Here is a 27,509-nt window from a genome sequence, read left to right as displayed (position 1 = left end):
ACAATACAATCTATCTTCGCAAAACCGTTTCGGTCGCGCTAAAAATCCCTCGTAAATTCCTCGATACCGGGTAGGTCGCCGATGACCGTCAGGTTGTTTCTGCGAAATTTACAGGGGATAAAACGGCGGGCCCTAAAAAATTTGTGAAATCGCGTGTTATCGGTTACTTCGGGCCGACGTTTGTTATCCTGAAAGGTGGTGGACGCCGACGTTGGCGTCGGATGGGATACCGGATGTGAATCCCTCTTTCTCCCCCCTCTCCCTCTCTCTTTTTCTCTCTCAAAGATCGAACCGAGCCGCGTCATCGATTTCGGATTTACGCCCGCACCGCACTCTTTTTCTTCATCCTCCTTCACTTTCAAGAAAGAGGAAGAGAGAGAGAGAGAAGTGTGCGAATCGCTTAAAGGTCCCAATGGGCGAACAGTGTTATCGGGTCGCGTTTTATTGTTTCTCTATGGATGAAGGCCTTTTACTTTTTCTTTCCTCATATTTTTCCCTCTCGACAGTGTCTGTATTTATCTCCTCTCTCTTTCTCTCTTGATCTTTTTTTTTGTTATATCTTGAAACAGAAGCACCGCGATTAATCTTTGTCCGCTGTTTTTCCTTCTCGAGGAGTTTTTTTATTTGTCTATATTAAAGTTTCTTAGCTGAATTATGAAAAATAATTATTGTTTGTTGACGGAGTTTATTATTCGTTGTAACGTGTCATCAGAAATAGCGAAATGTGATCAAACGTTTAATCAAAAGTTTCATGGAGGGATAGAGAAAAGAAAGAAGAGAATTAAAAATATTTCGCGAGTTGCATTTTATTAAAATACCGGGAGTTTATGAAATTATTTCGTTAAAATTATTAAAATAACTTTATTATTTTATTTAAAAATAAATATATTTCGAGAATTCTGTAACTACTTTCACAGGATGTCTACTCAAATATTTTAAAAAATTTCTGAAAACTCCTTGATGTTTTAGATATTTTTATTTAAAATTCCAGATAAGGAGAATATCTTAAACATTTTTTGATAAAGATTTGAATTTTATGGATATTTTAAGAATGTTTTGAAATTTTTTATTGTATGCGTTTTTTAATGTTTTTCACTCATACAAAAAAAATATAGAGTCACTTAAGTTTCAAGTGCTATATTGCAAATGTACTAAAACATATTGAATAACTTTCGTGAAATAAATATTTTTTATTTGCATAACATTTTTATTCTTATATCAATAAAAATTGCAAAAAATATATATTATACATTTTTTCAATCTTTTGCTAAGACATTCAATATAAATAGAAACAGATATATGTATATTTATAAAACACATAATTCACAAATTCCAACTGTTTACAATATAACAGCAAAATTATGAAAGAAAGATTTTTGTTTTAATTTCCTGAGTTTCAATAAAATTCCACCAGAATTCTTTGATTTTTCCATATATAAAAAATTCCTAAAAATGGCAGGTTTTTCACGTTTTTTAGGAAGTAGACACCGTGTTTTAACCCTTTGACGACGGGTTAAATAAATAAAAATACTTGTCACTGTATATATTGGTTAGGTTTGGGGAGACGCTATTTCACGCTATTTAACGCTATTAGCGTCTCCCCGAATGCAGACATTGCACTATGACGTCACATCGCGTTCAGGAGGACTCGGTTTCCGGATCGAATTCGACAATTTCAAATAATGTAATTTTTATTATTGATTTTCTCGCTTAATTTGCATTAAAAAATTACGAAAAAAATAATTACATTTAAAACTATATATAATTTATAAAATGCAATTGTTTTGCAAAATCACGCAAACTCCCAATTGAAACCGAAGTTCGTCCTCCTGGGTTCTATTCTCCATGTATAAAATATAAAATAAAAAGAAACAGCTAATGTAAGTAATATTTGAATGCCAGATGACAACGGACCGGCTGTTTCAGAGGCCTGGAGCACGAGAACGTATTGCTGCCAACAAGACGGCTGTAATTCCGGGCCGTCGTTGACAACGTCGAGCAGCGGGTACTTCGTCCTGGCAATCTCGCTGGTGGTCCTTCTCGTGTGCCGGGGCCTCCGTGGCTAATACGTCGTCCCGCAAGATCCCGGAGGATCCAAGCGTCATTCGGAGCCGCAATAGGTCCTTCAATCACACAAACTTGCACCGGGGGTTGAGGGGTGTTGAGAGTTGCACTTTGCGTCTCAAACGTTTGCGCCGAACGATCGAGGTAGCGGATCTCGCGGAGACGTCGACAGTCGTCCTTTCCTTGGATCTTCTCGCCAAAAAGTCAGACTACGTTTCGTTATTTATTTTTTGACACATCTGAGCACATCTCCATCGGCGTGCTTTCTTCTTTCAATGCTTGTTAATTTAAACAATTTTCCATGACAGTTGAAGTCAGAGTGAATATTGCATGCCAGTGACATTTGAAAAGAATTCCGCTGATTTAATCAGATTTATTACTACAGTTATCAGATGGAAATATGCCTCGTTCACACCTGTTGCTTTTGTCGACATCCACAGATTGATCGATTTCCCTTAATGTTATTTTGGTAAAACACCGGTACAATGTTTCGTACCAAGTTGATATAAAAACTTTATATCTATTACTTATATTATGCGGATACGGCACTCATATATTGACTCTTTGAGCACCTCGATACTTTTTACATTCCTTCAAAACTCTTCTTCTCTAGAATATTCTTTTATATCGAAACTAAAATACCGTCAAGTGTCGAAAATAAAGAAAAGAAAGAATATAAGAATATAGATAAAATATATAATTATTCTCTATTTCCTAAAAATTTTTATATAGCTGGTGTTTAAAAACCGTAGAAAATTATGAATAATCAATATTGTATCGTGTTTATTTCCAAACATTATTCGTCATTTGGCTGGTATCGCTCTAAATTAAGATCTCATCTTTGCACGAGATTGATTTTCTAAAAGCGATACTTTTTTTATTTTACCTTCAAATAATATTTTTTTTTCTTTTTTTAATTAAAATAACACATGTAGAGAAGTATTTGAAAGATATCTTGATCGATGAAAGAGAATTCCAGACAGAAAATATGATTTTTTAACAAGAAATAATCGGAACGATAACAAGATGATATTTAACATTCACGATTTGAGAACGACAAAGAGCTCGAGAGAATAGTCCGCCGCCGAATAGTCATCATCGTATCGCGTTTTTTATCCGCTTTCACGGTAGCTTTCATACGATTCGACTTTGTAGACGCGCATTCGCACGAGACTTCCCTATTTTTTTTTTTTGCACCGATTTACCATTTTTTTTTTTATTTTTTTGCAAGGCCAAATAGTTTTTTCAGACTATCCGAATTAATCGATCAATTCAGAGCTGCTAAAACAATTAAACTTTATCAATAAAAAAAAGAACCACGATTTATCATTCAAAATCTTAATTGTAATAAAAGAATATATTTAATTTACTTTAAGAAACAATTATTGGTAAATATCCTGTTTAGGGGAGAATCCTCCGATGTCCTTGATTTTGACATATGTTGTCAAGGTCGTCACCCTGAGTAACGCTTAAAAGGTTTTAGCCGTCGCTCGTTGTTTATTAAGAAGTTACAAAAATTTTTTTAAATTGACGTTCTTTGCAATTATTTTATCAAATACTGGAAATTTAAAAAAATGTTTCAAATAAAAGTTGTAGGTCTCTTCAAAATATTATATATGATATTATAATTAATATGAGGTTTATCATTGTTTTTCTCGAAAACTATCACTCGTATAATAAAAATGGATAGGATATAAAACGTGTATTTTGAAGAGACTTACAACTTTTATTTGAAACATTTTTTTTAATTTCCAGTATTTGATAAAATAATTGCAAAAAACGTCAATTTTTAACATTTTTTGTATGTAACTTTTTAGTAAAACCTTTTAAGCGTTACTGAGGGAGATGACCTTGACAACATATGTCAAGGTCAAGGACATTGGAGCACCCTCCCCTAAACAGGATATTTAGCAAATTATTTTTTTTTATTTAAAGAAAAAATAATTTTTTTATATAGTTTCTAGGAAAAATCTGCTTTGCTTTAAACGACAAGAAAAATACGAATAAAAGTGCGGAGACATCCTGTATACATATCGTTCTCCGCTTAACAATTTTTTTTCTTTCTTCGAGTTTTCGCCGATCAGCTTTCTGTCGAGGAACGGCATTCCGTCGAGGGAGTGGTCTTCGGATTGAATTTATTCAAAAAGTTTCGGCGTCCCATTTTTCGTCGGGCGTTTTATCGACGCTTCTTCCATCCACCCTTTCAGCCTCGTACACGCGAGTTTAATAACATCGGGTTGGCGGGCCGAAAAAGCGACGATCGAGGAATACACGAGTCGATTTATCAATTTTCGACGAACGTCACGCGATGTGTTCGAGTTTTATAAATATTTCGACGTATCATGCGGTCTCCTTTCATTACACCACGCTTTTCTAGGCCACTTCCGTACAAGAATACCTCGTAATATTTCATTATAAATCCATTTTGAAGCTTATGTGATTCTTTGAAACTCTTTTCATGGAAAAATCGGGTTGACAAAAAAAAAAAAAAAAAAAAAAAAAAGAAAAAGAAAAAAATAAAAAATGCCTGACCCGGTTGAAAAGATTAAAATGCCTCCAAAAATTAAAATACAAATAATCTGACAGAAAGGATGATCTCATCCATATTAAACAATTTTTCGAAAAAAGCCAAGAGAGTTTATAGCTTTTTAATTTTTTTTTAATTTTTTATTTGTTTTTAGAAAATTTTTAAAAAGAATAAAACACGCTTTTAAAACATGACATCCGCCCGCCCCCCCCCCCCCCCCCGCGCCCGTGATATATGTTTTAATAAATTATTTATGCCCGAAGAGGTGTCAGGATGTCAATATCGTTCGGGAACATTGCTTTTTTCACGGGCATCCTTTTGAAACAGTTAATCCCTGATAATCCTTTATGACGCCGCGGTGATGTTATCGATTGTACCGTATATCTATATGCAAAGCCTCACGCGTCTTCTATTATGGGGAAAAAGCGCCATAATGATAAAAAGGATTTGACCTAACCTTTCGTGACCCCATTTTTTCCCATTAGCCTTGCAAAGCCGATTATTGTTCGGAAGATAAACTTTGTTATCTGGGAAGGAGAAAGCACGCAGTGAAAGAGAGAGAGAGAGAGAGAGAGAGAGAGAGAGAGAGAGAGAGAGAGAGAGAGAGAGAGAGAGATAATTCAAACTTTGCTTGCATCGTAAAGTTTTACGCGATTTTATTATATTTATTTATTATATTTTGTTAAATCAAGAAATATATATATATATATATATATATATATATTTCTCGGACGTGACGAAAAGAGTCTAAAAATAAGTTGTTGAATAAAAAAAGGGATGTATTATTTACAGAAAAAAGTGCGCATTAAGTTCAACTTTTCTCTTGATTCGCCCAATAAAAAAGTACCTCAGAAATTCATCCTTTCAGTACGCGATTTATTTCTTTTGATGTCTTTATTTTAAAAGAGAATTACCTGTTTTTTTCTTTATACCCTTAAAACGAAGGATTCCCTGCTATTTGACGACAAATGGCAAACATTCTTTCGCTCGCAACTTTCGTCTCTCGGTTTCACTTCTTCTTCCTCTTTATGACAGAATATATCCCGCACAAGATTGAAATGTCTTCATCAAAATTTTGAGATTTCGAGTGAATTTAACATAACACAACGATACAGATCGACCTGTCTGTCATATCCTGACATATCCTATTTCTCTGAGACGACTCGCGGACGATTCGTGAGAAAGAAAGAGAAAGAAGAGAGCATCGAACGGAAGGGAACTATTTACGGCGACGTTTTTCCGCGCGAAACCCGGTTTCGATACATTGGACCACAATCGTTGTCAACGATACGCGTAATTAAAGATCGCGAACATTCCGATCGAGCTGGTGGATACACACGATACACAAAATTCGGAATCGGAGGCAGCGACACACAAACAGAAATTGTTACTTCTATCGCTCGACACCTCCTAGCCATAAGCGTCAAAAAAAAAAAAAAAAGAAGAAAGAAAGAAATAGAAAGAGAGAAGAGAACTCAGAAGTGGATTAAAAATAAATAAATAACGTGGTTAACTTACATACAGATAACGTTTAACAGAGAGAGAAGCACAGTGAGGATAACAATAATGATGTTATTATTATTATTACTATTATTATAATAATTATTATTATTATTATTATTACTACCACTACTATTGCTACTATAATTATCGTTATTATGAAATACTGTGCATCATACATATAGTACGTAGTTACGAACGATTAGAAGAAAATGCGAGCAAGTGGAGTTGTCGATTATTATGTATAACCGCTTTAAGTAGCCTTATAAATTGTAATTAAAGCGCGGATAATCTATACACACCGGGTGGCGCGAAAGGAGACGCGCGCTGTCCTCCTTGTTGTTAATCTTAGTTTCAAAAATGTATTATTAATTAATTCGGGACTTAGTGATTATTGAGTGATTTTTTAAATTTATTTCAAAATTAATAACATTCGAAATATGTTGCTCCGTTAAGCATAAGGCTTTCGTTTTATCCACCAGGCGTAGGGTTGACTCCGTTCAATTCCTCTTGCGTCACTCGGTACATCAGCGTATTGGATCATGCGAGCAGGTAGGCAAGAAACTAAAAGAAAATTCCTAAAAAGTAGCGAGATTCATCTTAGCGGATAAGCAGCGAGGACGGATTACGAGTAGCGGATAATCTGTCGTCTGTTCGCAGGAAAAAGCGTCCAACGACCCCTCGCCGATGACACGAGCATCCGAAAGACGTCTCTTTCTTCTGAAATATTTGGAATATTAAAAAAAACAAAAAAAAAACACGTTGTCAAACGAGTAACGAGTAACGAATAATTGTTGTCCGTCGCGCAAACGAATATTAAATATTTTTATTCGCACACATACACACACACAACACGAATAATGAATAATCTTATTCGCTATTCGAGAAATCGTATGGGTATCCCATCAATCAGGTATTCGAATGTCGAGTCGCTGGCATCTCGATCCTCGGTCTTTCGGACCTTCGTGTTGCTCGTCGGGGACGAAGTAACTAACTAACCAACTCTGTTCTCGCAATTTAGGGGCAGATTTATCTTAAAGTTAGCACGAATTTAGGGTATAACGTTAAAGCTAATCTATTTCCCGTCTATCGAGAACGTCGGCCGATCTAAAACGTCGATTGTTATTGTTGGTGGTGCGGCTACGGAGCTGTAGCTGCCGGAATTAATCGTTGACGGAGCGCCGGCTCGCATCGACTTAGTATAATTAAGTGCACAAGATCGATAATCATCCCATACCCTCCTCCCCTCCCCGCCTCCTCCGACGATTAATACCCCGATCGCAAAATCGTGATACGCGGGGATCACCATTTGAGGGTACGCGTCGCGCTTTGATTACACCTTGAGTCGCTGGATTCAAATAATTAGCCGCTGATCAAGCATCTGTTTGCTTAAAAGTCACGCTTGTCTAAAATAATCTTTTGTAAATTACGACACATTGGCACCCAAATCAATTCATACACTCTGTATATCACCTGCGGATCTTCTTCTTAACAGTTAATTCTCTGCGATGTTTTTATAGAGTTCTCTTCAAATTGAGTTATTTGACTTCGCGACGAGCGTTTACTATATAAAAAAATTACTTAAGAATTCAGACACATTTTTGTCAGAATTTTCAGACAATCTGTCTTAATCATCCGTAATGTCAATCTTTCGCTGTCCGAATTTTCAGAAAAATGGCAGACATTCATTTGAACTGTCAGAGAAACTGTCAGACATTTTCAGACATTCTTCTGAACTTCCAGAAAAAATGACAATTAAAACTGATTGGGTAAAATTACCTTCAAAAATAACTGTAGACAAAATGTCTGAAGTTTTTTTTTACGGACACACTGTCCGAATTTTTAGACAGAATTTTAAGACAAATGTCAGACATTTAACTAAACTGTCAGAGAAACTATCAGACATTCTTCTGAACTTTTAGAACAATGACAATTAAAACAGATTGTCGAAAATTATCCTCAAATACTTAACTCTAAAAATTCAGACAAAATGTGTCTGAATTCTTAGGCAATTTTTTACAGTGCAATTTTTAAGTAATTATTTTATAAAACAGCCATATTTTTTTTTTTGTAATCTGATTCCTTAAATATCATTTGCGATTTTAATTAAATTCCCGAGACGCGGGAGCCTGTTTCACGAGGGAAAACATGTGTATAATGCAAATTAAGATTGAGAAATTGGCTGACATATACACTTGCCAGAATCATATTTCTTTCCCAAAAGTAATTTCTCGAATTTCGAATACCTCGAAAAAAAATCATCTCGCTCTAAAATTATATAGAGATAGGAAGGAAAGAGGAAAGCTACACAGACACGCTGACAGGACGCACAGAAACATCACGGACATTTACACGATAACAGAGATTTATAGGTGATTTCTTAGTACTTTAAGATTTTACTATATATATATATATATATATATAAATAAATAAATATATATATATATATATATATATATCGCAAAGACAACGCGCTCTCGATAATAATAATTCTTCATCGCGTTGCGAGCTCTATCAGCTTTTATCGATAATAAGATCGCGCGAAAAATATCGTTCTGTCAGATCACTCGGCCCTTCGATCAAGATCGATTTCGAGATAAGAGACAAATATACTTTTGCAATACATATTGCGTTTTACATTGTGAAATGTTAAAACTGATACTGGGCTGATAAAAAAGCGTTATTGCAATCAAAGTTCATTTCACTACAAGTGTCAAACGATTCTGTCACTTTTATCGAGATGATAATATCACGAAATGATACGAACATGTAAAGTTGCAATTAATAACGTCTATCAAGCCGAGTGATCTGCGCGATAATTTTATTAGAGTTATATATATTATATATATATACATACACACACACACACACACACACACACACACACACACACACATATATATATATAATATACACACATACATAAAAACTATGCATATGTTATATATATTATATGATATTATATTATATGAGAAACTATGTCATATTGCATTACATTATATATTATATTATTCAGTTAAGCAGAATCATATGTATGACGAGTTGTACATTTATATTAGACACACACAGACGCAATAATAAAATCTATACCCTAAAAATACGCGCGATATTCGATATTCTTTTCCACAATGTGACACACGTAATAATTAATTCGAGTCCCATCACACACACACACACACACACACACACACACACACGCGCGCGCGCGCGCGCGCACACAGATGCACGCCCGCACACACGAATTTATTCGACTCGAATATCTATGGGCAATCAATTTCTATCACTCTCGCGATCGCGAGAGGCGATTTCCATTCAACTCTCGGACATCGAATGTTGCACACTGTGTTAACATACGAGGATTACCATACGCCGCGACGTATTTCCACCTGCGACGATTATTTACCATCGACGTCGTGTTACATTTTTCAAGCACGCCAGCGTCGAACGAAAGCGCGAATATGTTGCTCGCCCGGTGATTGATCGTCCACTCGTGAAACGACGGATCGACGCGATTTATTCGCGGTGACAATTACGGGCCTCTCCTCTAGGAGAGGAGAGGAGAGAGGAGAAGGAGAGCCACGAGAGTCGGAAAAGATTACGCTTTCTCGCGCAATAAAAGACAAGAAATATGCATGACTCATGAGTGCGAAATAGCTTCCCCCTCTCCCTCCTTGTATTATGTCTCAGCTAGAAAAACTGTCATTTTTCCTTTTTTCTACAAAAAAAGAGTTTGTGGTCGACTTGTGAAATATTGAGAAAATTTTCCTTTTTTTTTTTTGTAATGCACTTAATAGACATTCGACTCAAAGACAAGAATTTAAAAATTCTTAAAATTGTAATCTTTTTCTTCTGTTAAAATATGCAAATTCAACGACGAGATTATACTTTCGCTGGAGATTACGAGCAGTGTTACGTTATTTATTTTAGAATTTGTACGCTCTGTTGTCATGAACGATTTCACAGAGCGTACCGATTCTTTAATAAGTGTCGTTAACAATTGACAACGAACCCTCTGCTAAAGGTAAGTCTTCAAAAAATATCATATATAAAATTATTATATAACGTATAATTAATATAATATTAATACATTATTGTTTTATTTAATATATTAATATATTTTATTTATTAATATATCAATCAAATAATACATTATTTATCAATTAAGGATGTTTAGTACCTATTTTTAAAAATATAGAAATTTAATAAAATTTGCACAGATTGTTCTGATACATGTTCAAAGACTTATGAAAAAACCTGGAGTTGATTCACTAAGGCAATCAAAAGTTATAAAGATTTTAATTTACAATGAATTTACCCGTCGGTATTATTACAAATATAATTATTTTGTGGATCTAATTATAAGTAAAAGTATTAATGTATAATTATAAATATAATTATTTATATAAATAAGTATAAATATATTTATTTCTATCTTTTTTAGCCCTTAAATTGATACGATTACAGATTTTCTATCTTATAAAAAACCTGTGATCGTGTTGATTTAAGAGCTAAAATCGATAGAAATAATAATATGAATTTATTCAAAATTTGCAAAAGTATAGTTTAAATATAGAGGAAATATTTGATCACATAATTTTGGTCAAGTACTGACTAGTTCAAAAGATATTGAATATAATTTTCTCAATTTCCTCCTATTATCCGAGATGACATTATATTTATTGTGAAAACGTGGCAACATAACATTCAGCTGAGCCTTCTTTTGACATTTTAAATAACCTATCTTTTCATCTGAAGAAGCCTCTATATACAAACGTGTAAGCGAGAAGCGACTCGGCCTCATATGTCAATTTGCAATTTGACCAACTTATGAAAAATTACCATGTTGTCACATTTCTTTCTTCCTGGAGAAATGACAAATTATTAAATTTATCAAAGAAATAGTTAAAAATCTTCTATATTTTGTCATTATTTACTATTATAATTTTTATCCTGACATTTTAAATTACTCTGTACGAGTAAATTCTTTTATTTTTATAATTCAAATTTTATGCTGTAATGTTGAAATCGAGATACCGTCAATGATAAAAGTTTCTCATTATAATTTAAGAAACACGAAAATTCTCCGAAAAAAAGCAACAGAAGTTTGAAAATACATTTCTACACTCTAGCTATGAATAAATAATAAGATTTTATGCAATCTTTATAATAATCATATATTAAGATATATAAGAAAAGTATATATTCGTCAATTTCGATTACTTTTTGCTCCGATTGTAAGTGCTAAACATCCTTAATATATTAATATATAATAAATTAATATAACATACAATAAATATACTATATTATATATAATTCGAAATATAAAAATAAAAGCAAATATATATATTGTAAACTTCTTTCTTGGTACAATTTTCTGCCAAAAATCTGTCAGATAGGGAAGCATTGTTATGACAAATCGCGAAGCTCAATCTGCACTTCCTCTATCATGATTCCAATTCTACTCGCGTATCCTCTTCTGCCACGAACTAGATTTGTCATTGTTGCCCTCATCTCAAGCGGTCTCTGCTGGCTCATCGTGTATCTCTCTGTTATACCACGACGACTTAACCGAGATTAATCGATGTCTTAGTCAAACAAACTTACCCCTCTGGCACGCTAAGAATTACTTTGGTAGCCGAAGAGGAAGGAGAGGAAGGCAGAGTCTCAATCTCGACCTTGTCGATTTCCGCGATAAATTAATCATCCTCTCGACGGGTGCAAAAGTTTGACCTGGGTCATGTTTCGCCATTATAAAATGGAGAGCGCAAATATTGATAGCAATTATATGATTGCGTATTTTTTGCGGGCAATACTTTGTTTTTTTTTTTTCATTAAAATTGATTAAATTGAGTCGACAAACGGATCACAATTAATAATTAAAATTAATACTCTATATAAATATGAATATGTTAATTTTTTTTTTCGAAATTATCTTCTAATGCAACGTTATCGTTGCAAAACTCGTCGCAAAACTCGTTAAAAATTGCTTCTGTATGGCAAATGAGAGCGCGAATCTTCAGTCTCGTCTTCGCTGTACACTCTCATTAAAAACTTGCTTCCATCGTCGTAGATCAAATGCAAATTTGTTAATTAAAAACTTTACCGTGAGAGTGGTGAAGAACATCATTTTCGTCATTTTATTTCCCTCTGCCTCTTTCCCCTCGTTTTTATCGGTGTCACTATCGTGAAAACGTATTTAAAGTAAGCGTTTCCCTCTCTCTCACAATCGGCGTGCATACTAAATGCGTCCTAAAGATTACATTTAAATTGGAAATTCCCTTGGGAAAGTCGTTTAAGTGTATACGTCGCGTCTCTTTCGTATCAATTTTGTATTTTGCGCTATTAACGGGTCAAGCTTCATAAAGTGATATTTTTCGCTAAAACTTCTGCAAAATTAAAAATCTTCATGCAAGTCGTTTTTCTTAAAAGTATCATAAACTCGGAAATTTCGTCAAAATTCAATATGCTCTTTTGCGTGCATTAACATCTCCTTCTTCCACTTTGAAATAAAGTTTCAAATACTGTAAGAAATTATCTAAGAGTTTAGACACATTTTTGTCTGAATTTTCAGATCTGAGTTTGAAAGTAATTTCAGATAATCTGTTTTAATCGAGAGTTATTTTTCTAAAAGTTCAAAAAAATGTCTAAAAGTGCCTGACACTTTAAATAAATGTTTGACACGTTTCTGACAATTCTGTCTAAAAATTTAGATAGTTTATAAAAAAAAATTCAGACATTTTGTCTACAGTTATTTTTGACAGTGTAACATCACAAAAAAAGTGCATTAGAAAATAGATTGTCTTAATCATGAGCATTATTTTTCTCAAAGTTCAGAAGAATGTCGAAAAATTCTCTGAAATCTCTGAAAAAATTTCAGACACTTTGTCTGCAGTTATTTTTTGCAGTGTACTTTCGAAATAAAATGATTCATATATTAATAAACGTCGTGTTCATTCCCTTTTGCAGTACTATCTCTAAAATAATACCTCAATAAAAAGATCTCTTTGTATCCATCGATATTTCAGTAAAATATCCCGATAAAGAGGTGTATTAAAAACGTAGCGCACAGAGCTATATGTAATGCTTACAGATCAAAGGCACTTTATGTTGCTTAAACCGAGAGAGTAATGAAGGAAATTCGCGAATATCGAGCAAGAGAGGTTTCATCGATAAACCATCCAACGTTCTTTTATCATCGGTAGAAATACTAATTATTTATAAAACTCATCAGACAGAGAAAGAGAGACAATTATTCTTTTTTCTGTTTATATAGAAGATAAATATCAACAATGTGAAAATCAAAAAAGTATTGTGAGATTTAAAAGATAATAAAATAAATTAAAATCAATTGAAAGAGAAATTATATTAAATGGTAAAAATTAAGATAAATAGTCGCAATAAAAACAATTCTCTTTTTATATTCGAGATCCAAAATATTCACTACTAAAGCCATCAATTTGAAAAACAGAGACGTCTGTTTCGAAAAATAATTCTGTCAGATAGTCAAGTTACAGTTGGAAAGAGCAGAATTTCGAGGATGACAAATCGCTTTTCAACGCGAATTTTCTTCACGATAAAATCCTCTCTCAGAACCGTTAAAGTAAGCTATTAGTTCTTTACGAAAGACACGTTAACCCCGAAAAACTGATCCCGACGATGACCGATTGACGTTCAATAAATATGCTAATATTTCCGCCTTTCGCTGGCGGACATTGTGTGTCCTTCCGTGGCAACCTGCCCAATCCGGGTAAAACGATCGTTGATCTTAAATCATGGAAATTTATTGCGACAGAAAAGAGCCGCGGTCAGTCTGGCGATAAAATCGACGTCCTTTCTATTATTTCAATTGAATTAATTTAAGAACGTCTCGACATATTTTAATAATATCAAAATAAACCTGGATTAACTGGTTGGTACTTTACCATTTCTTATAAACTTAAATAGATACTTTAATCTTTACGTTATATGATACATAATAAAGTGGAGATCATAAAATAAATACGCAGAAGTGAATTCGCCTCATAAAAGTAAATTGCTCTCTTCTTACTGCACATTAAGGGAAAGATCTAAAAACTCGTGGGAGAAATGCACACATTTTGTGCAATGTTAAAATAATATATGTGATAAATTTTTTTAATTTAACTCTTGAAATAAAAAATAAAAATGTTGTATGAAAATAAAGTTAAACGCAAGTTTCTTATATACATGAAAATGTCATAATCTTCGTAGAACTACTTTTGACAATATTACATTTAATTTTATTCATTTGCAAAACGTTCTGTAGTAATCAGTGTCTTTAAAATATCACATCGTTGCTTAGAAAATTATCGAGGTCTCTCACGTGTTTCAAAATTTTCTAAATTATACTACGTAAAAAATTAAAGGGCCATTTTCTTCCATATAAAAAAGGTCAGTTTTCAAGTAGGCGTAACTTCTTTAAAAATAATCAGAATAAGATCAATAAGAGAAAGCATTTCAAAGTTTAAAGTTTCTACTTTTAGAATCTTTAATGAATTTTAATTCTTTTTATTTGTTACAAAATTACATTGTAAGAAAGCGACGTCCGGCATCGAACAAATTTTTCAAAAGTTTGTCCAAGAATACCGAATTAAAAAAAATCCTAGCACGATTTCATTAATTGGATGCTAAAGAACAGAGTTTTAGCTTTCATTTCTTTTTTTAACGAATGTTCTATGATTTTTTCCGTCGAGATATTAATTATTAAAGCAAAATCGAGCTATTGACTTTGAACGCTTATAACTAGTGAAAAAATGATCGTAAAATAATCATCAATTTAAGTTTTTAAAATGTACAGAAAAAAATTTAATAAATTTAACAAATTTAATAAATTAATCCGGCCTCTTGTACGTGTAACTGGAATGCTTTTTACTTGTAAATGTTGTAGAGTGCATGAAAATTTAACGCTTTTTCATTAACTTTTATTAATTTAAATAAAAAAAGATAAAAGTGCAATTTTTACTTAATTTTTAATTAACAATTACGCTTTAAAAATGAATAATAATTGAAAAAACGATAAGAGGATTTTACAGTGTTAACTTTTCTCTTCAAATTGCTTTTTTTACGATTATTGTACCATCATTTTTTCACTAGTTATAAATATTCAAAGTCAATAACTGGCTTTTGCTTTAATAATAAATATCTCGACGAAAAAAATCATAAAACATTCGTTAAAAAAGAAATTAAAGCTAAAACTCTGCTTTTTAACGCCCAATTAATGAAATTGTGCTAGGATTTTTTTTTTAATTCGGCATTCTTGGATAAACCTTTAAAAAATTTGTTTAATTGACGGACGTCGCTTTTTTACAATGTCATTTTGTAACGAATAAAAAGAATTGATATTTATTTAAGGATGTTTAGCACCTACAATCGGAGCAAAAAGTAATCGAAATTGACGAATATATACTTTTCTCATATATCTTAGTATATGATTATTATAAAGATTGCATAAAATCTTATTATTTATTCATAGCTAGAGTGTAGAAATGTATTTTCAAACTTCTGTTGCTTTTTTTCGGAGAATTTTCGTGTTTCTTAAATTATAATGAGAAACTTTTATCATTGACGGTACCTCGATTTCAACATTACAGAACAAAATTTGAATTATAAAAATAAAAGAATTTACTCGTACAGAGTAATTTAAAATATCAGAATAAAAATTATAATAGTGAATAATGACAAAATATAGAAGATTTTTAACTATTTCTTTGATAAATTTAATAATTTGTCATTTCTCCGAGAAGAAAGAAATGTGGCAACATGGTAATTTTTCATAAGTTGATCAAATTGCAAATTGACATATGAGGCCTAGTCGCTTCTCGCTTACACGTTTGTATATAGAAGCCTCTTCAGATGAAAAGATAGGTTATTTAAAATGTCAAAAGAAGGCTTAGCTGAATGCTATGTTCCCACGTTTTCACATTAAATAATATGTCATCTCGGATAATAGGACGAAATTGAGAAAATTATATTCAATATCTTTTAAACTAGTCAGTACTTGACCAAAATTATGTGATCAAATATTTCCTCTATATTAAACTATATTTTTGCAAATTTTGAATAAATATCTATTATTATTTCTGTCTATTTTAGCTCTTAAATCAACACGATCACAGGTTTTTTAAAGGTAGAAATTCTGTAATCGTATCAATTTAACGGCTAAAAAGGACAGAAATAATAATATTTATACATATTTATATAAATAATTATATTTATAATTATATTAATACTTTTACTTATAATTAGCTCTACAAAATAATTATATTATAATAATATTATTATATTATAATAATTATATTATAATTATATTATAATAATATCGACGGGTAAATTCATTGCAAATTAAAATCTTTATAACTTTTGATTGCTGCAGTGAATCAACTCTAGGTTTTTTTATAAGTCTCTGAACATGTCTCAGAATAATCTGTGCAAATTTTATTAAATTCCTATAGTTTTAAAAATAGGTATTAAACATCCTTAAAGATTCAAAAACTAGAAACTTCAAGCTTTGAAACGCTTTTTTATTGATCTTATTCCGATTATTTTTAAGAAAGTTGCAACTACTTGAAAATTGGCTTTTTTTATATGGAAGAAAGTGGCCCTTTAATTTTTTTGCGTAGTATATACATATCTTGTAATGTATGAATATAAATAGCATCCTTAACACATGTGTAAAAAGGACATGATATCGTCGACGTTATTTAGGTGTAATCACGCTCGCTTTTATACCGCGATAATTTCAGGTTAATCAAGGTACTAATACTCACACGCATTTCTATCGCCATTCACACTCGACGTATATGAATTGCTATGACGTAAACTCGAGGTCGTTAGCTAAAATAACTATGGCACAGTATATCTGCATTTATACATATATGCCCATATCTGTATTCCTATATAATTGTGACGTAAGAGAGGAACAAAGGAAAATTACAGCAAGAGAGAAACGACGGAGTATCTTCGACATACCGCCTCGAAATGTCATACAATGACACATCGTCGTGTTGCAAACAACGTTATTTCGACTATTTCGCGCAACCGTTTCCGCAGGAGCGGCCTCTTCCTTTTTTTGCGAAACGCACGTTCGGCGGAAGTTCTACTCGTGCTTCGAAAAAAAAAAATAAATAAATAAATAAACGAGGAGATCTCGATAAATGCCTCGAAACAAAGTCCGGGAATCAACTTCGACTTTTTCGGCATCAAACGAGAAAACATTGTACCATACAAGTGTCGTTTCACCGTAACCTATCAAAATCGCTGACAGTGAGATAAAAAAACGCAGCCTTTGTACCGGGTGACCCCTCAGTGATGTAAGCATTATTTTTTTTTTTTTTTTTCAACAGCCCTTTCCATTCTCTAGTGATTTTTTTTCTTTCTCACGAAGCAAAAAAGGGATTAATTAATCTCGTTGCCATTCGGCATTCGAAAAACTCGCTGTCGATTAATAATTGCGAAGAACCTCGAATAATTCATGACATCCATATTCAACGGTCGGTAAAATTAGTTTTCCGCTTCTCTCGATGAATCGCGAAGTCAAGGGGAAGGTGGGGAGAGGGGGAAGGAAGGCGGGGGCAATTAATTAATGATAATCGCTTTCCGCTAAATGATCAACGCTGTTGACCTGACCGCCAATCATTTTAATTCTGCCAAGAAGAAAAAGAGAAAGAGAGAAACGGATTTGCGATACATTCTGAACGGAACGAGCATCTCTCGTGTCGACGTTGATCAGATTTTTCGCCGACGGAAATTTCCGTTTCGCTTGAAATTCACAGTCGGGAAACGCAGGAATGCGCGACAATAAAACTATCGGATTCTCGTTTCGACTCGGATCTTTCAATTGCGCTATTGCCGACAAAAAACGCGATCGCCAGTAAAGGGACCTGGGAAATTTCAAATTCGAGAATATATAGGGAAAAGTGGGCATGAAAGAGTCATGTTTTGAAAGAATAGATCTTATAAGCATGGATACGCCTTCCCCTGCAGATAAAAAGAGACAATAGATGTTACATATTTTCTATCCTTTACTAACAATAAATCAAATGTACGAAGCACATGCTCGATATAACGTTTGACATATGTCAAACTGTTCCTGTTTGACACATGTCAATTGATGTCAGTGGTTATACTTATATATAATTTTAATTTAAATATTTAGTTATATATAAGTTTAAATTTAAAAAAAAAATTAATTTAAATTAATTAAAACTAATTAAAATTAATTTAAGCAAAGATAGTAATACGATGTAAGTTGTGTAGTGTATATTGGAGAAAAAATAGCATTTCCCCTTTCATTCGTAAGTAATTAATGAACGTTTATGGTATAAAATGTAATCAAACTAACATACAAAGTATATCTGTCATAAAGTAACTCGTTTGTATTAAATTCAAATTTAGATCTTTTTTAGATTTTTTTTCCGTTTTTTCTCACACTTAACGAATTCTTTTTACTGCATAAACATTAAATAATATTAATCAATCATATTGTATAAAAGTAATATTTATAAAATATCTGAAATAGTATTTCTTAAACATTTTATAAATAATAATTTTATATTATTAGGTAACATTTGAAAACATTCATAAAACATTATAAAAATGCACATATAATTGATTTTAAAATATTGAGTTTACATTTCTTGCTTACTGAGTAGACAGATCAACTACGTCAAAAGTTAATAAATCTAATACATTCTGAAATTCATCACTTTTATGATTTTTTGGGGAAGATATAAAATTAATAATTTGTAAGATAAAGTGTAAAGATTTACCCTGTAAAAAATAATATAATCGCAAAATCATAAATATTATCTTATATCGAACTAATCTTTTTATAGCAACTATATCATGAAAATTTTATAGTGCCTATACATATAATAAAATATTATGAAAATAAAAATTTGAATTTTACAGAGCAAATCTTTACTTTAACTCGCAAATTAATTATTAATTTTATATTCTGACAAAAATCATGAAATTCACAAACTTCGAAATGTATTAAATTTATTAACTTTTAATTGATCACTCCACTTCCTCCTTAAACGTTGATAAAAAAATTTCTCGGTGATTGATTTCGTAGACGTCTTGAAAACGTAAAATCATCAAAAGTTAATAATAAATCTAATACATTTCGAGATTCATGAATTTGACATTGCAAAGTACTATTAGTCTTTTAAAATAAAATTAATAATTAATGAACAATTAATTTGTAAGTTAAAGTAGCTCTGTAGAAAATAATTTATCGCAAAATCGTAAATATTATCTTATATCGAACTAACTTTTTTATAGCAAGTGCATCATGAAAATTTTATACTGACTATACATAAAATATCATGAAAATAAAAATTTTAATACTACTTAAGTCTACAGAGCAAATCTTTATTTTAACTCACAAATTATTAATTTTATAGTCTGAAAAAAATCATGAATCTCGAAATGATTATTAGATTTATTAACTTTTGACGTAACTGGTTCGTCCAATTCCTTTTTAAAGCACGTCGCGCGTAAAAATCATGACAGCGACGGACGTGGTTTCCTACCGCGAGATATAATGACAGATTGTGCGCAAATAAGATGCTTGAAATAAATTGTTATTAATGGCACAACGTGTAGCTAATGCGACAACATTAATAAATAATTAATTTTAGAATATTTATATAGGTACATATATTTAACGATATTAAAATAACGTGTATGCATTTATACTCACTCTAATATCTCTCAAAATATCTCTAAGAAATAAAATTTGATAATAAAATCAATATCATATATTAAAATAAATATAATAAAAATATAATAATAAATATATAAAATAAAAATAAAATTGTGAGTGAATATCTATGTGCGTGTGTATGCAAATAAGGTAATTTAGAAATATTTCAACACGTGGGAGTCACTTTTATAATTTAACAACACTGAAATATGAGATCTTAAAACGCTGGTAAATATGACATCGTAGACATTCTTATTTTGATATGAAAATTGAATGCAATGTAATGTAGAGTATTAAAAATGCTTTTAAGAAAATTGTGTGACAATTTTTATATGTAATGTGTTGAGATAGCTTTATTCAATCATATGATAGTACTTTCATTTTATCTCAAGAATTATATTTTGGAAAAAAAAATATATTATCTCAGCATTATGTAAAATGTTCAAACTTCGCCCATAAAGTTTATTAAATACATGTTTCAAATTTTTCTACTCTCATGTTTTATACAAAATTCACCCTTTGAATACCATAAAGTCTCTTAATTATTTTTCTTTCAACATGTGTCAAGATTTTGCTGAATAAAATGGAGTACCATCCGTTTTCTTCGTACAATAAAAGACTCGAATGATAAGATTCCATCAATCTTTCGTACCATCGATCCTCGTAAATCCTAGACGTTTTCGCATCCTCTTTCCTCCCTCCCACGCGAATTTCACACCTCTTTGCTGTCGCGTTGCGGCGCCTTTTATACGTTCCGGGATCATGTCCCAGAAATAATCGCGCGTGTGTGTGAGCATTTTCCGCAGCGTGTTCCGCAGCATATCGCGACTCCTTTATTACTTTACGGATCGGTGCATTCGACCTCTGCCGCAAACTATACACACCCCCAAGAGAGACCGTCGAGGGGGTCCGCGTGCGCGCGCGCTTTCATGTACTACTCACCCTCAGGTACTCGGTGGTACGTTCACTTTGGCATCCGCAGAATGGACGCTTCGCCTCGACGTTCGATCCGGGAATTCCGGACGGTCCGCTCGACAGCGAGAGACGATGTCTCTCCTGCGGGTCCTTCCGCTACAGTAATTATTCCTCGGACGATATATGACGCGCGTCTCTCCTCGACACAACGCCACCGTGAAATTGCGTCGTTGTTATTTCGATTTGTCGTCGTCCACTCCTGCGCATTCCGACGATGATATCTGTCGCTACAGTGGAATGTCGGATAATTTCTTATACGGATATAAACGCGCTATGATCAGAAGTGACGTAATACTTGAGAGATAATAGAACGCGAGAGGAAGGATTGTTGTATTAACTCCCTTGAACGTATATAAAGGGTGATTTATTGTAATCTTGAAAGGACTTGGTGTAAAAAAATAGTATAAAAAATATTTTACGAGATATTTCGTAGGTTTTTATTATGTAAAATTATGTCAAATATAAATATAAAATATCTCATAAGCTGTTCAATTTTTTCATCAACTTAACTTTATAATTTTTCACGTAAAATACAAATAGGAGGAATTAATCTATGTGAAAAAAATTAGGATAGTTCCATTTGAAAAAATTAGGTAATTCTTCAAATGATTTTAGTTAAAATTCAATATCATCCACTTTTTCCTTCTCAAAATTCTTAAAATTAATTTTGTCTGAAACTTTTTTTTCCGTGATTTCTAGATATTTGACTGTCAAGATAAAAAATGAGTTACCCTGTATACATTTTGAAATTTTTTTTTTTCTAAAAGACGACATATAGCTAAGTTTTTAACTTTAATCGGATAGAGGTAGCACATTTTGATACTTTTCACTTATTTCCTAAAATTTGAAATTTTTCTAGAAATGAAATCTCAATTTGGTGACTTCAAAGTTCGATTGAATTAAAGAAATTATCAATCAACATGTAAAATTAATTGAAATAAGGACAAGTGTAAGAAAGAATATTCCGAAAGACTTTGCCATTTCTCTTCTCTAATTCAATCTGGTAAAAAAAAGAAACAAAAAAGATGTGTCGTTTATAACCAGTCAGTGAGAAAAAAAAGAAAATTAGAGTCAAGGCGAATGTGTAGAATGATGTTGGTTTTTGTGTAAATAATTAAAAAAGTATTATGCTTCAACTAATTTTTAATCCAAATTATATTTTCAAATAAATATTTTTTATAAATTTTATAAAAATTTGATTTTTCAAAAAAATTGTCATCCTCAAAGGATCAAAAAACGAAAATAAGTAGAAATTGAAAAATTTTAGAAGAGAAAAACGGTTTAAAAGTTGAAAAAGAAAGAAAAAAATGATAAAACTCTAAAATAATTCAAATGAGACAATTAAAACATAACGTATAATCTTATGCGAATATTCAAGATATAAATCGCGTGCCGTTAATGATCGCATCTGATCGAATCATCGCTTATTTGTGTAACGAATGAATGAAAGTGACAACCGCGAGATGATGATTTCGATGCGCGTTCGCGGTATTTTCCGGCGGTGTCAAAGCGTCCTATCGAAACAATCGTTGCAGCCTGGGACATCACGGGTCACCTGGTGAATTCCTAATTCGGACTGGCTCGACAGCCGACCAGCACCGGTTATGAATGTCAATGCAATTGTTGTCGACGCACGGAAACACCCGACACGGATTAAACTCGCAATCGAATTCGACGGGCGGTGGCATTACAAGCGTGGCTATTATCGTAAGTACGCGGACTGAGAGTAAACTGATTTGAAATTGGTATCAGCGCATCGATACAATGTCGACATAATGTTCATCTTAATCTCAGAGATTATACGATCCCGCGTCTCGCATCTCCCAATTTCCATACTAGAGGGTCTACTCAAATCTTGTAAAAAAAAATTCTCTAATCTTCTAGATACTTTTTTTTTTGTAAAAAAATCCCTCGGAAATTCTCTAATCTTCCATATTTTAATATTAATGATAATAGTAATAATATTAATAATATTTTTATTCAAAATTACAGGTAAAAATATATTAAATTCTTTTTAAAATAAATTTTCATTGTTTTTTGTTTTTATTGTAATTTTTATTTTTTTTCACTCATATGAAGAACAAATTTAGAATCACTTCAAGTGTTAGATTTGCAAATGTACTGGAAATATTGAGAATAATTTTTGTAAGATAAACATTTTTATTTTTCCATCATTAAAAATTATAATAAAAAAAAAACATTGTATATTTAATATATATATTTTATTAAGACATTGAATATATAAACAAAAATAGATATATTTATATAATTTATAATTTATATTTTAAATACATTATAATAAATTATGCGCTTGCAATAAAAAATATTATCAAAGACGATTTTTTTTTAATTCTTTGAGTTCCAATAAAATTCCTGAGATTTTTCATGTTCTTTTTCAGGGAGTAAATACCCTGTTAACACGCGTAAAAGAAATGCCAATGTGTATCTACTCTAGTGACAAAATAATTTATCAATAATTCGAATTTAACACATAATAAAGACAAAAGAATAATATTCACATTTGACAAGTAAATGTATTTGCATTCGCAAAATAAATGTCATCGGTTCGAGTTGTACAATTGCCGTGCCCGGAAGTGTTTTAATCCATTTATCGAATCAAGTTCGCAAGAAAAACACACACAAATTGTATCCAAACGCGGCGTTGATTTCGCATATATCGAATGAAAAATTTACAACATAAAGAACTGCATCTTTATACGTACGTCGGACGCGGTTTAATTGAACCGCGGCTTTGTGTCGCGCGACGATACAGGGTTGCAAGAGCATTCATTCGCCGCATTTCGCCTGGGTATAAACCTTTTTTTCCCCCGCCGACAGATTGGCGTTGCCCGAAGGACAAGCGCGGGATGATTATTCCTTTACAACGCGGACTATCCGTTATTAGATTAAAGCCGGAGCGGCCGTGAGTGTCATTAACGTTCCCAATTAGCGCGGCCCCCTCGTCGTCTTTTGCGCGGCATTTTATCCGACTCCCCACCCCATCCCCTCCGACATCTTTATTTGCCGCGGCAAAACAACGCAAAGCGATGTTTTACGCGAAAATACGTTCGCTCGCGGTAGCTCCATTATATCCCCGGAGGGATACGAGAAGACCCAAAGGTACGCCGGGTCTCTCTAAATTCGCATATAATGCCCAACGAGAGGGGAAATTACATGCGAGGCACATGGGGTTTAGGGCGCATGAAATTGTAATATTTTTTCCTTCTTATTATTCATGTTATTTATTATTTGTAGTTTTTCATTTCTTTTTATTTATTATATTAGTCTTATTATAATTTTATTTTTTATTCTCAATAAATTTAAGTGAATAAAAAAAATATATTTCGATAAATTCCAGATACAAATTAGTCGATTACCAATTTTTTTCGCATATAATGAGAAGGGAAATTACACTCTTGCACGTGAAACATATGGGATTTTAGGGCGCAAGAAATTTTTATTTCTTCTTAATTTAATGCGCTATTTTTCATTCTTATTATTATTTATAATCTATTTTCCTTTTCTTCTTATTTATTATTATTCTTATAATTTTATTTTTTATGTTTTATTCTCAATAAATTTAAATGACACATAAATAAAAAAAAAATAATCTCCGATAAATTCTAGATACAAATTAGTTGATTAGCATTTTTTTTCGCATATAATACCGAATGAGAAGAGAAATTACGCTGTTGCATGTGAGACAAATGGGGTTTTAGGACGCATGAAATTTTTATTTCTTCTTAATTTAATGCATCATTTTTCATTTTTATTATTTATAATTTATTTTTCTTTTCTTTTTATTTATTATTATTCTTATAATTTTATTTTTTCTTTCTTATTCTCAATAAATTTAAGTTGTACACATAAATAAAAAAAAAAAATAATCTTCGATAAATTCTAGGTACAAATTAGTCGATTAGCAATCTTTTTATGCTCATCTTATATTCCACGCATAAATGCAACCTCGTGTGATACAGTTTCCACCTTGTTTTACCTTGTGTCACATTCTGTAACGAAGCTCCGAGCCGTTGTGTTCTTCCATGAGTGCCATTAGCGCGTCGTTGGTTAGTTAACGCAATTATCCTTGCTCATTCGGTCACCGATCCCTCTCCACCGCAACCCAACCCCCAGAATTATTATTCATATCACAAAACACAGCATTCTCTCTGCGGACGCTAAACACTTTACGATAAAAACTTTGCAAAATCTTCCGTGCATTCCGAGTGACAAAAAGCTTCCTCGCAGCATTTATGTGGTCAAAGTATTGTAAATAAACGCGAAACAATATTATTGGAAAACATTATTGAATACATACTGTAAAAAATACATTGTAAGAAATTGTCTAAGAATTCAGACACAATTTTGTCTGAATTTTCAGATCTGGGTGTCTGAAAGTAATTTCAGACAATCTGTCTTAACCATTAGAGTCATTATTTTAAAAATTCAGACATTATTCTTCTGAAAACAAGCAGTATTATTTTTTTATCAAAAAAAACTTCAAACACTTTGCAATTATTTTTACATTGTAACCGCAGAAGAGTGTCTGAATTTTCAGACATTCTTCTAAACTTTCAGAAAAATTATTCTAATGATTAAGACAAATGATTATTTTTAGATCTGAAAATTCGGACAAAAATGTGTCTAAATTCTTAAGCAATTTCTTATAATTGACATTACCATAAAAATTGAAAAAAAAATTAGATGTATATACATACCAATCTCTTAAATTGACAACTAAATTAAATTATCATATTGCATTATTAGCTGACATTAATATTATATAACAATTGTTTAAAAAAAAAATCGTATTCAGTTTAATGCGAATAAATGAGAGTTTCTAAAGGCTGAATCAATACGGGAATTGTAATACTTTGCTGAAAAAAATAAAAGAAGTTAATTGAGTTCATTATTTACTCTTTCTCATCGGAAAGAAAAGTATCATTCGGCGAAAATCAAGAAGGGCTACAGCAAGAACAAGATTGCTCATCATTATAATTTAGATCCATCTTCGAGTTTCCTAGCGGATATACTTCCTCGGCCCTTCCCGTAAGGGTACTTGTGCGATGACCTATTTAGAACGTCAGATGACTAATTACGAGCGACATAATAGCGGCCAACGACGTTTCCATAAACTGGCAAACGGCCTCCGACGTTATTTTGGAGCCATTTACGGCTCTTTCCCTCAAGCTCACTCTATTGTCCGCGATCAAACTGATCTCCTCTTATATCATTCATATCTTATACTTCAGACGAATAATAATAGCGTTGTCTTTCTTCGTTAAGGAAAAATTCAAAAAATCCTTTATTAACAAGGGACATGTCACAACTGTCCGGAACCAATTTGATTCTCCTTGAAATATGTCGTTAAACACAAAAGTCTAAAAGACATGTATTTTTTTATGAATATTTGAAGAGTACTTTATAAAGTTATGAGAAAAAATGTTTTAATTTTTTTCAAAAACCCCCACCGCCTAAAATCTTTTTTAAAATTAAATAATTTTTTATTCACCAAATTAAAATACTCTTGAAGCCGTTAAACTTTTATCAATTTTTTTTCTATCTCTTATAAGTTTTGATATTTGACCCCAATGAATGCGTGTCTCTTAGATTGTTGTGTTTGTAACAACATATTTCGAGGAGAATCAAATCGATTTCGAACAGTTGTGACAGGTCCCTTGCAAGTGCATTGATCCGTTTCTAAAATAATAAGTAAAATATTTCTCTCTAAATGCTTAACTCACGTCTATTCATTCTTCATTCATTATTCATTCATTAAAGTCACGGATGTAAATTTGATTGCTTATAATTTTAATCGTCTGATTTTTAAATAAAAGAAAATCGATATTAATAGAAAGAAGGAAAAAAATTTGTTATTAATATATCGAAAATTATAAACTTGTGAAATCTATTTAGATTGAAAGTTTCGTTGCTGAAAATTTGCATCTGTAACATGAACGAGTTAAGGAGGAATTAAACGAATCAACTATATCAAAAGTACATAAATATGTCCCTGTAGAATATAATTTAATCTCAAAATCGTAAATATTATCTTACATTAAACTAACTTTTTTATAGTGTACCATAAAAATTTTATAGTACCTATACATAAAAATTCATGAAAATAAAAATTTTAATTCTACAGACAAACCTTTAACTCACAAATTAATTTTATATTTTAAATGGCTAAAAGTACAATGTCAAATTCAAATTTAATTTTTAAATATATTATATAATTACTTATTAAAAAAAATATATATAATTATATATTTATTAAATATATAATTACATATTTATTTATATATATCATATATATTTAATCATATATTATATATTTAACAAAATTTAATCAAATGTATTAAATTTAACTTTATTAAATTATGTTCTATTTTATTTTTTATTAAAAATGTAATTAAATAATAAAATACTACAATAAATTTAAAATAATTTGAGCTGGCTCTTGATCTGATGAGAATTTTTTTTATAATAGAAAATAGTGATTATACATATATGGTGATATAAAAATTCAGGAATCTCGAAATAAATATTAGATTAGATATTAACTTTTGACGTAGCTGATTCGTTCAGTTCCTGCTTGAAACACTCTAAATATAATTCTCTAAAAAAAGTATGACATATGTTTTAGTTATTTGAAAGGGTTAAAACGATGGGAACAACATTGTTGCTTCGTGGATCAATCAACACGACACGTTCGGC

General features: G+C 31.7%; 1 protein-coding gene across 1 annotated transcript in view; it reads left to right on the top strand.

Moving 5' to 3' along the window:
* The window catches only part of LOC140671643 (uncharacterized), a 117,622-nt gene extending 108,869 nt beyond the window's left edge, over positions 1-8,753 (top strand). Inside the window, exon 4 of the mRNA XM_072903117.1 lies at positions 1,927-8,753. Coding sequence (XP_072759218.1) covers positions 1,927-2,066 — 140 coding nt within the window. The 3' untranslated portion in view covers positions 2,067-8,753. The remainder of the gene's footprint in view (positions 1-1,926) is intronic.
* The last annotated feature ends 18,756 nt before the right edge of the window (positions 8,754-27,509 follow it).

The sequence above is a fragment of the Anoplolepis gracilipes genome, chromosome 12 (genome assembly GCF_047496725.1).
Source record: "Anoplolepis gracilipes chromosome 12, ASM4749672v1, whole genome shotgun sequence".
Lineage (NCBI taxonomy): Eukaryota > Metazoa > Arthropoda > Insecta > Hymenoptera > Formicidae > Anoplolepis > Anoplolepis gracilipes.
This window is presented reverse-complemented; position numbering and strand designations above follow the sequence as displayed.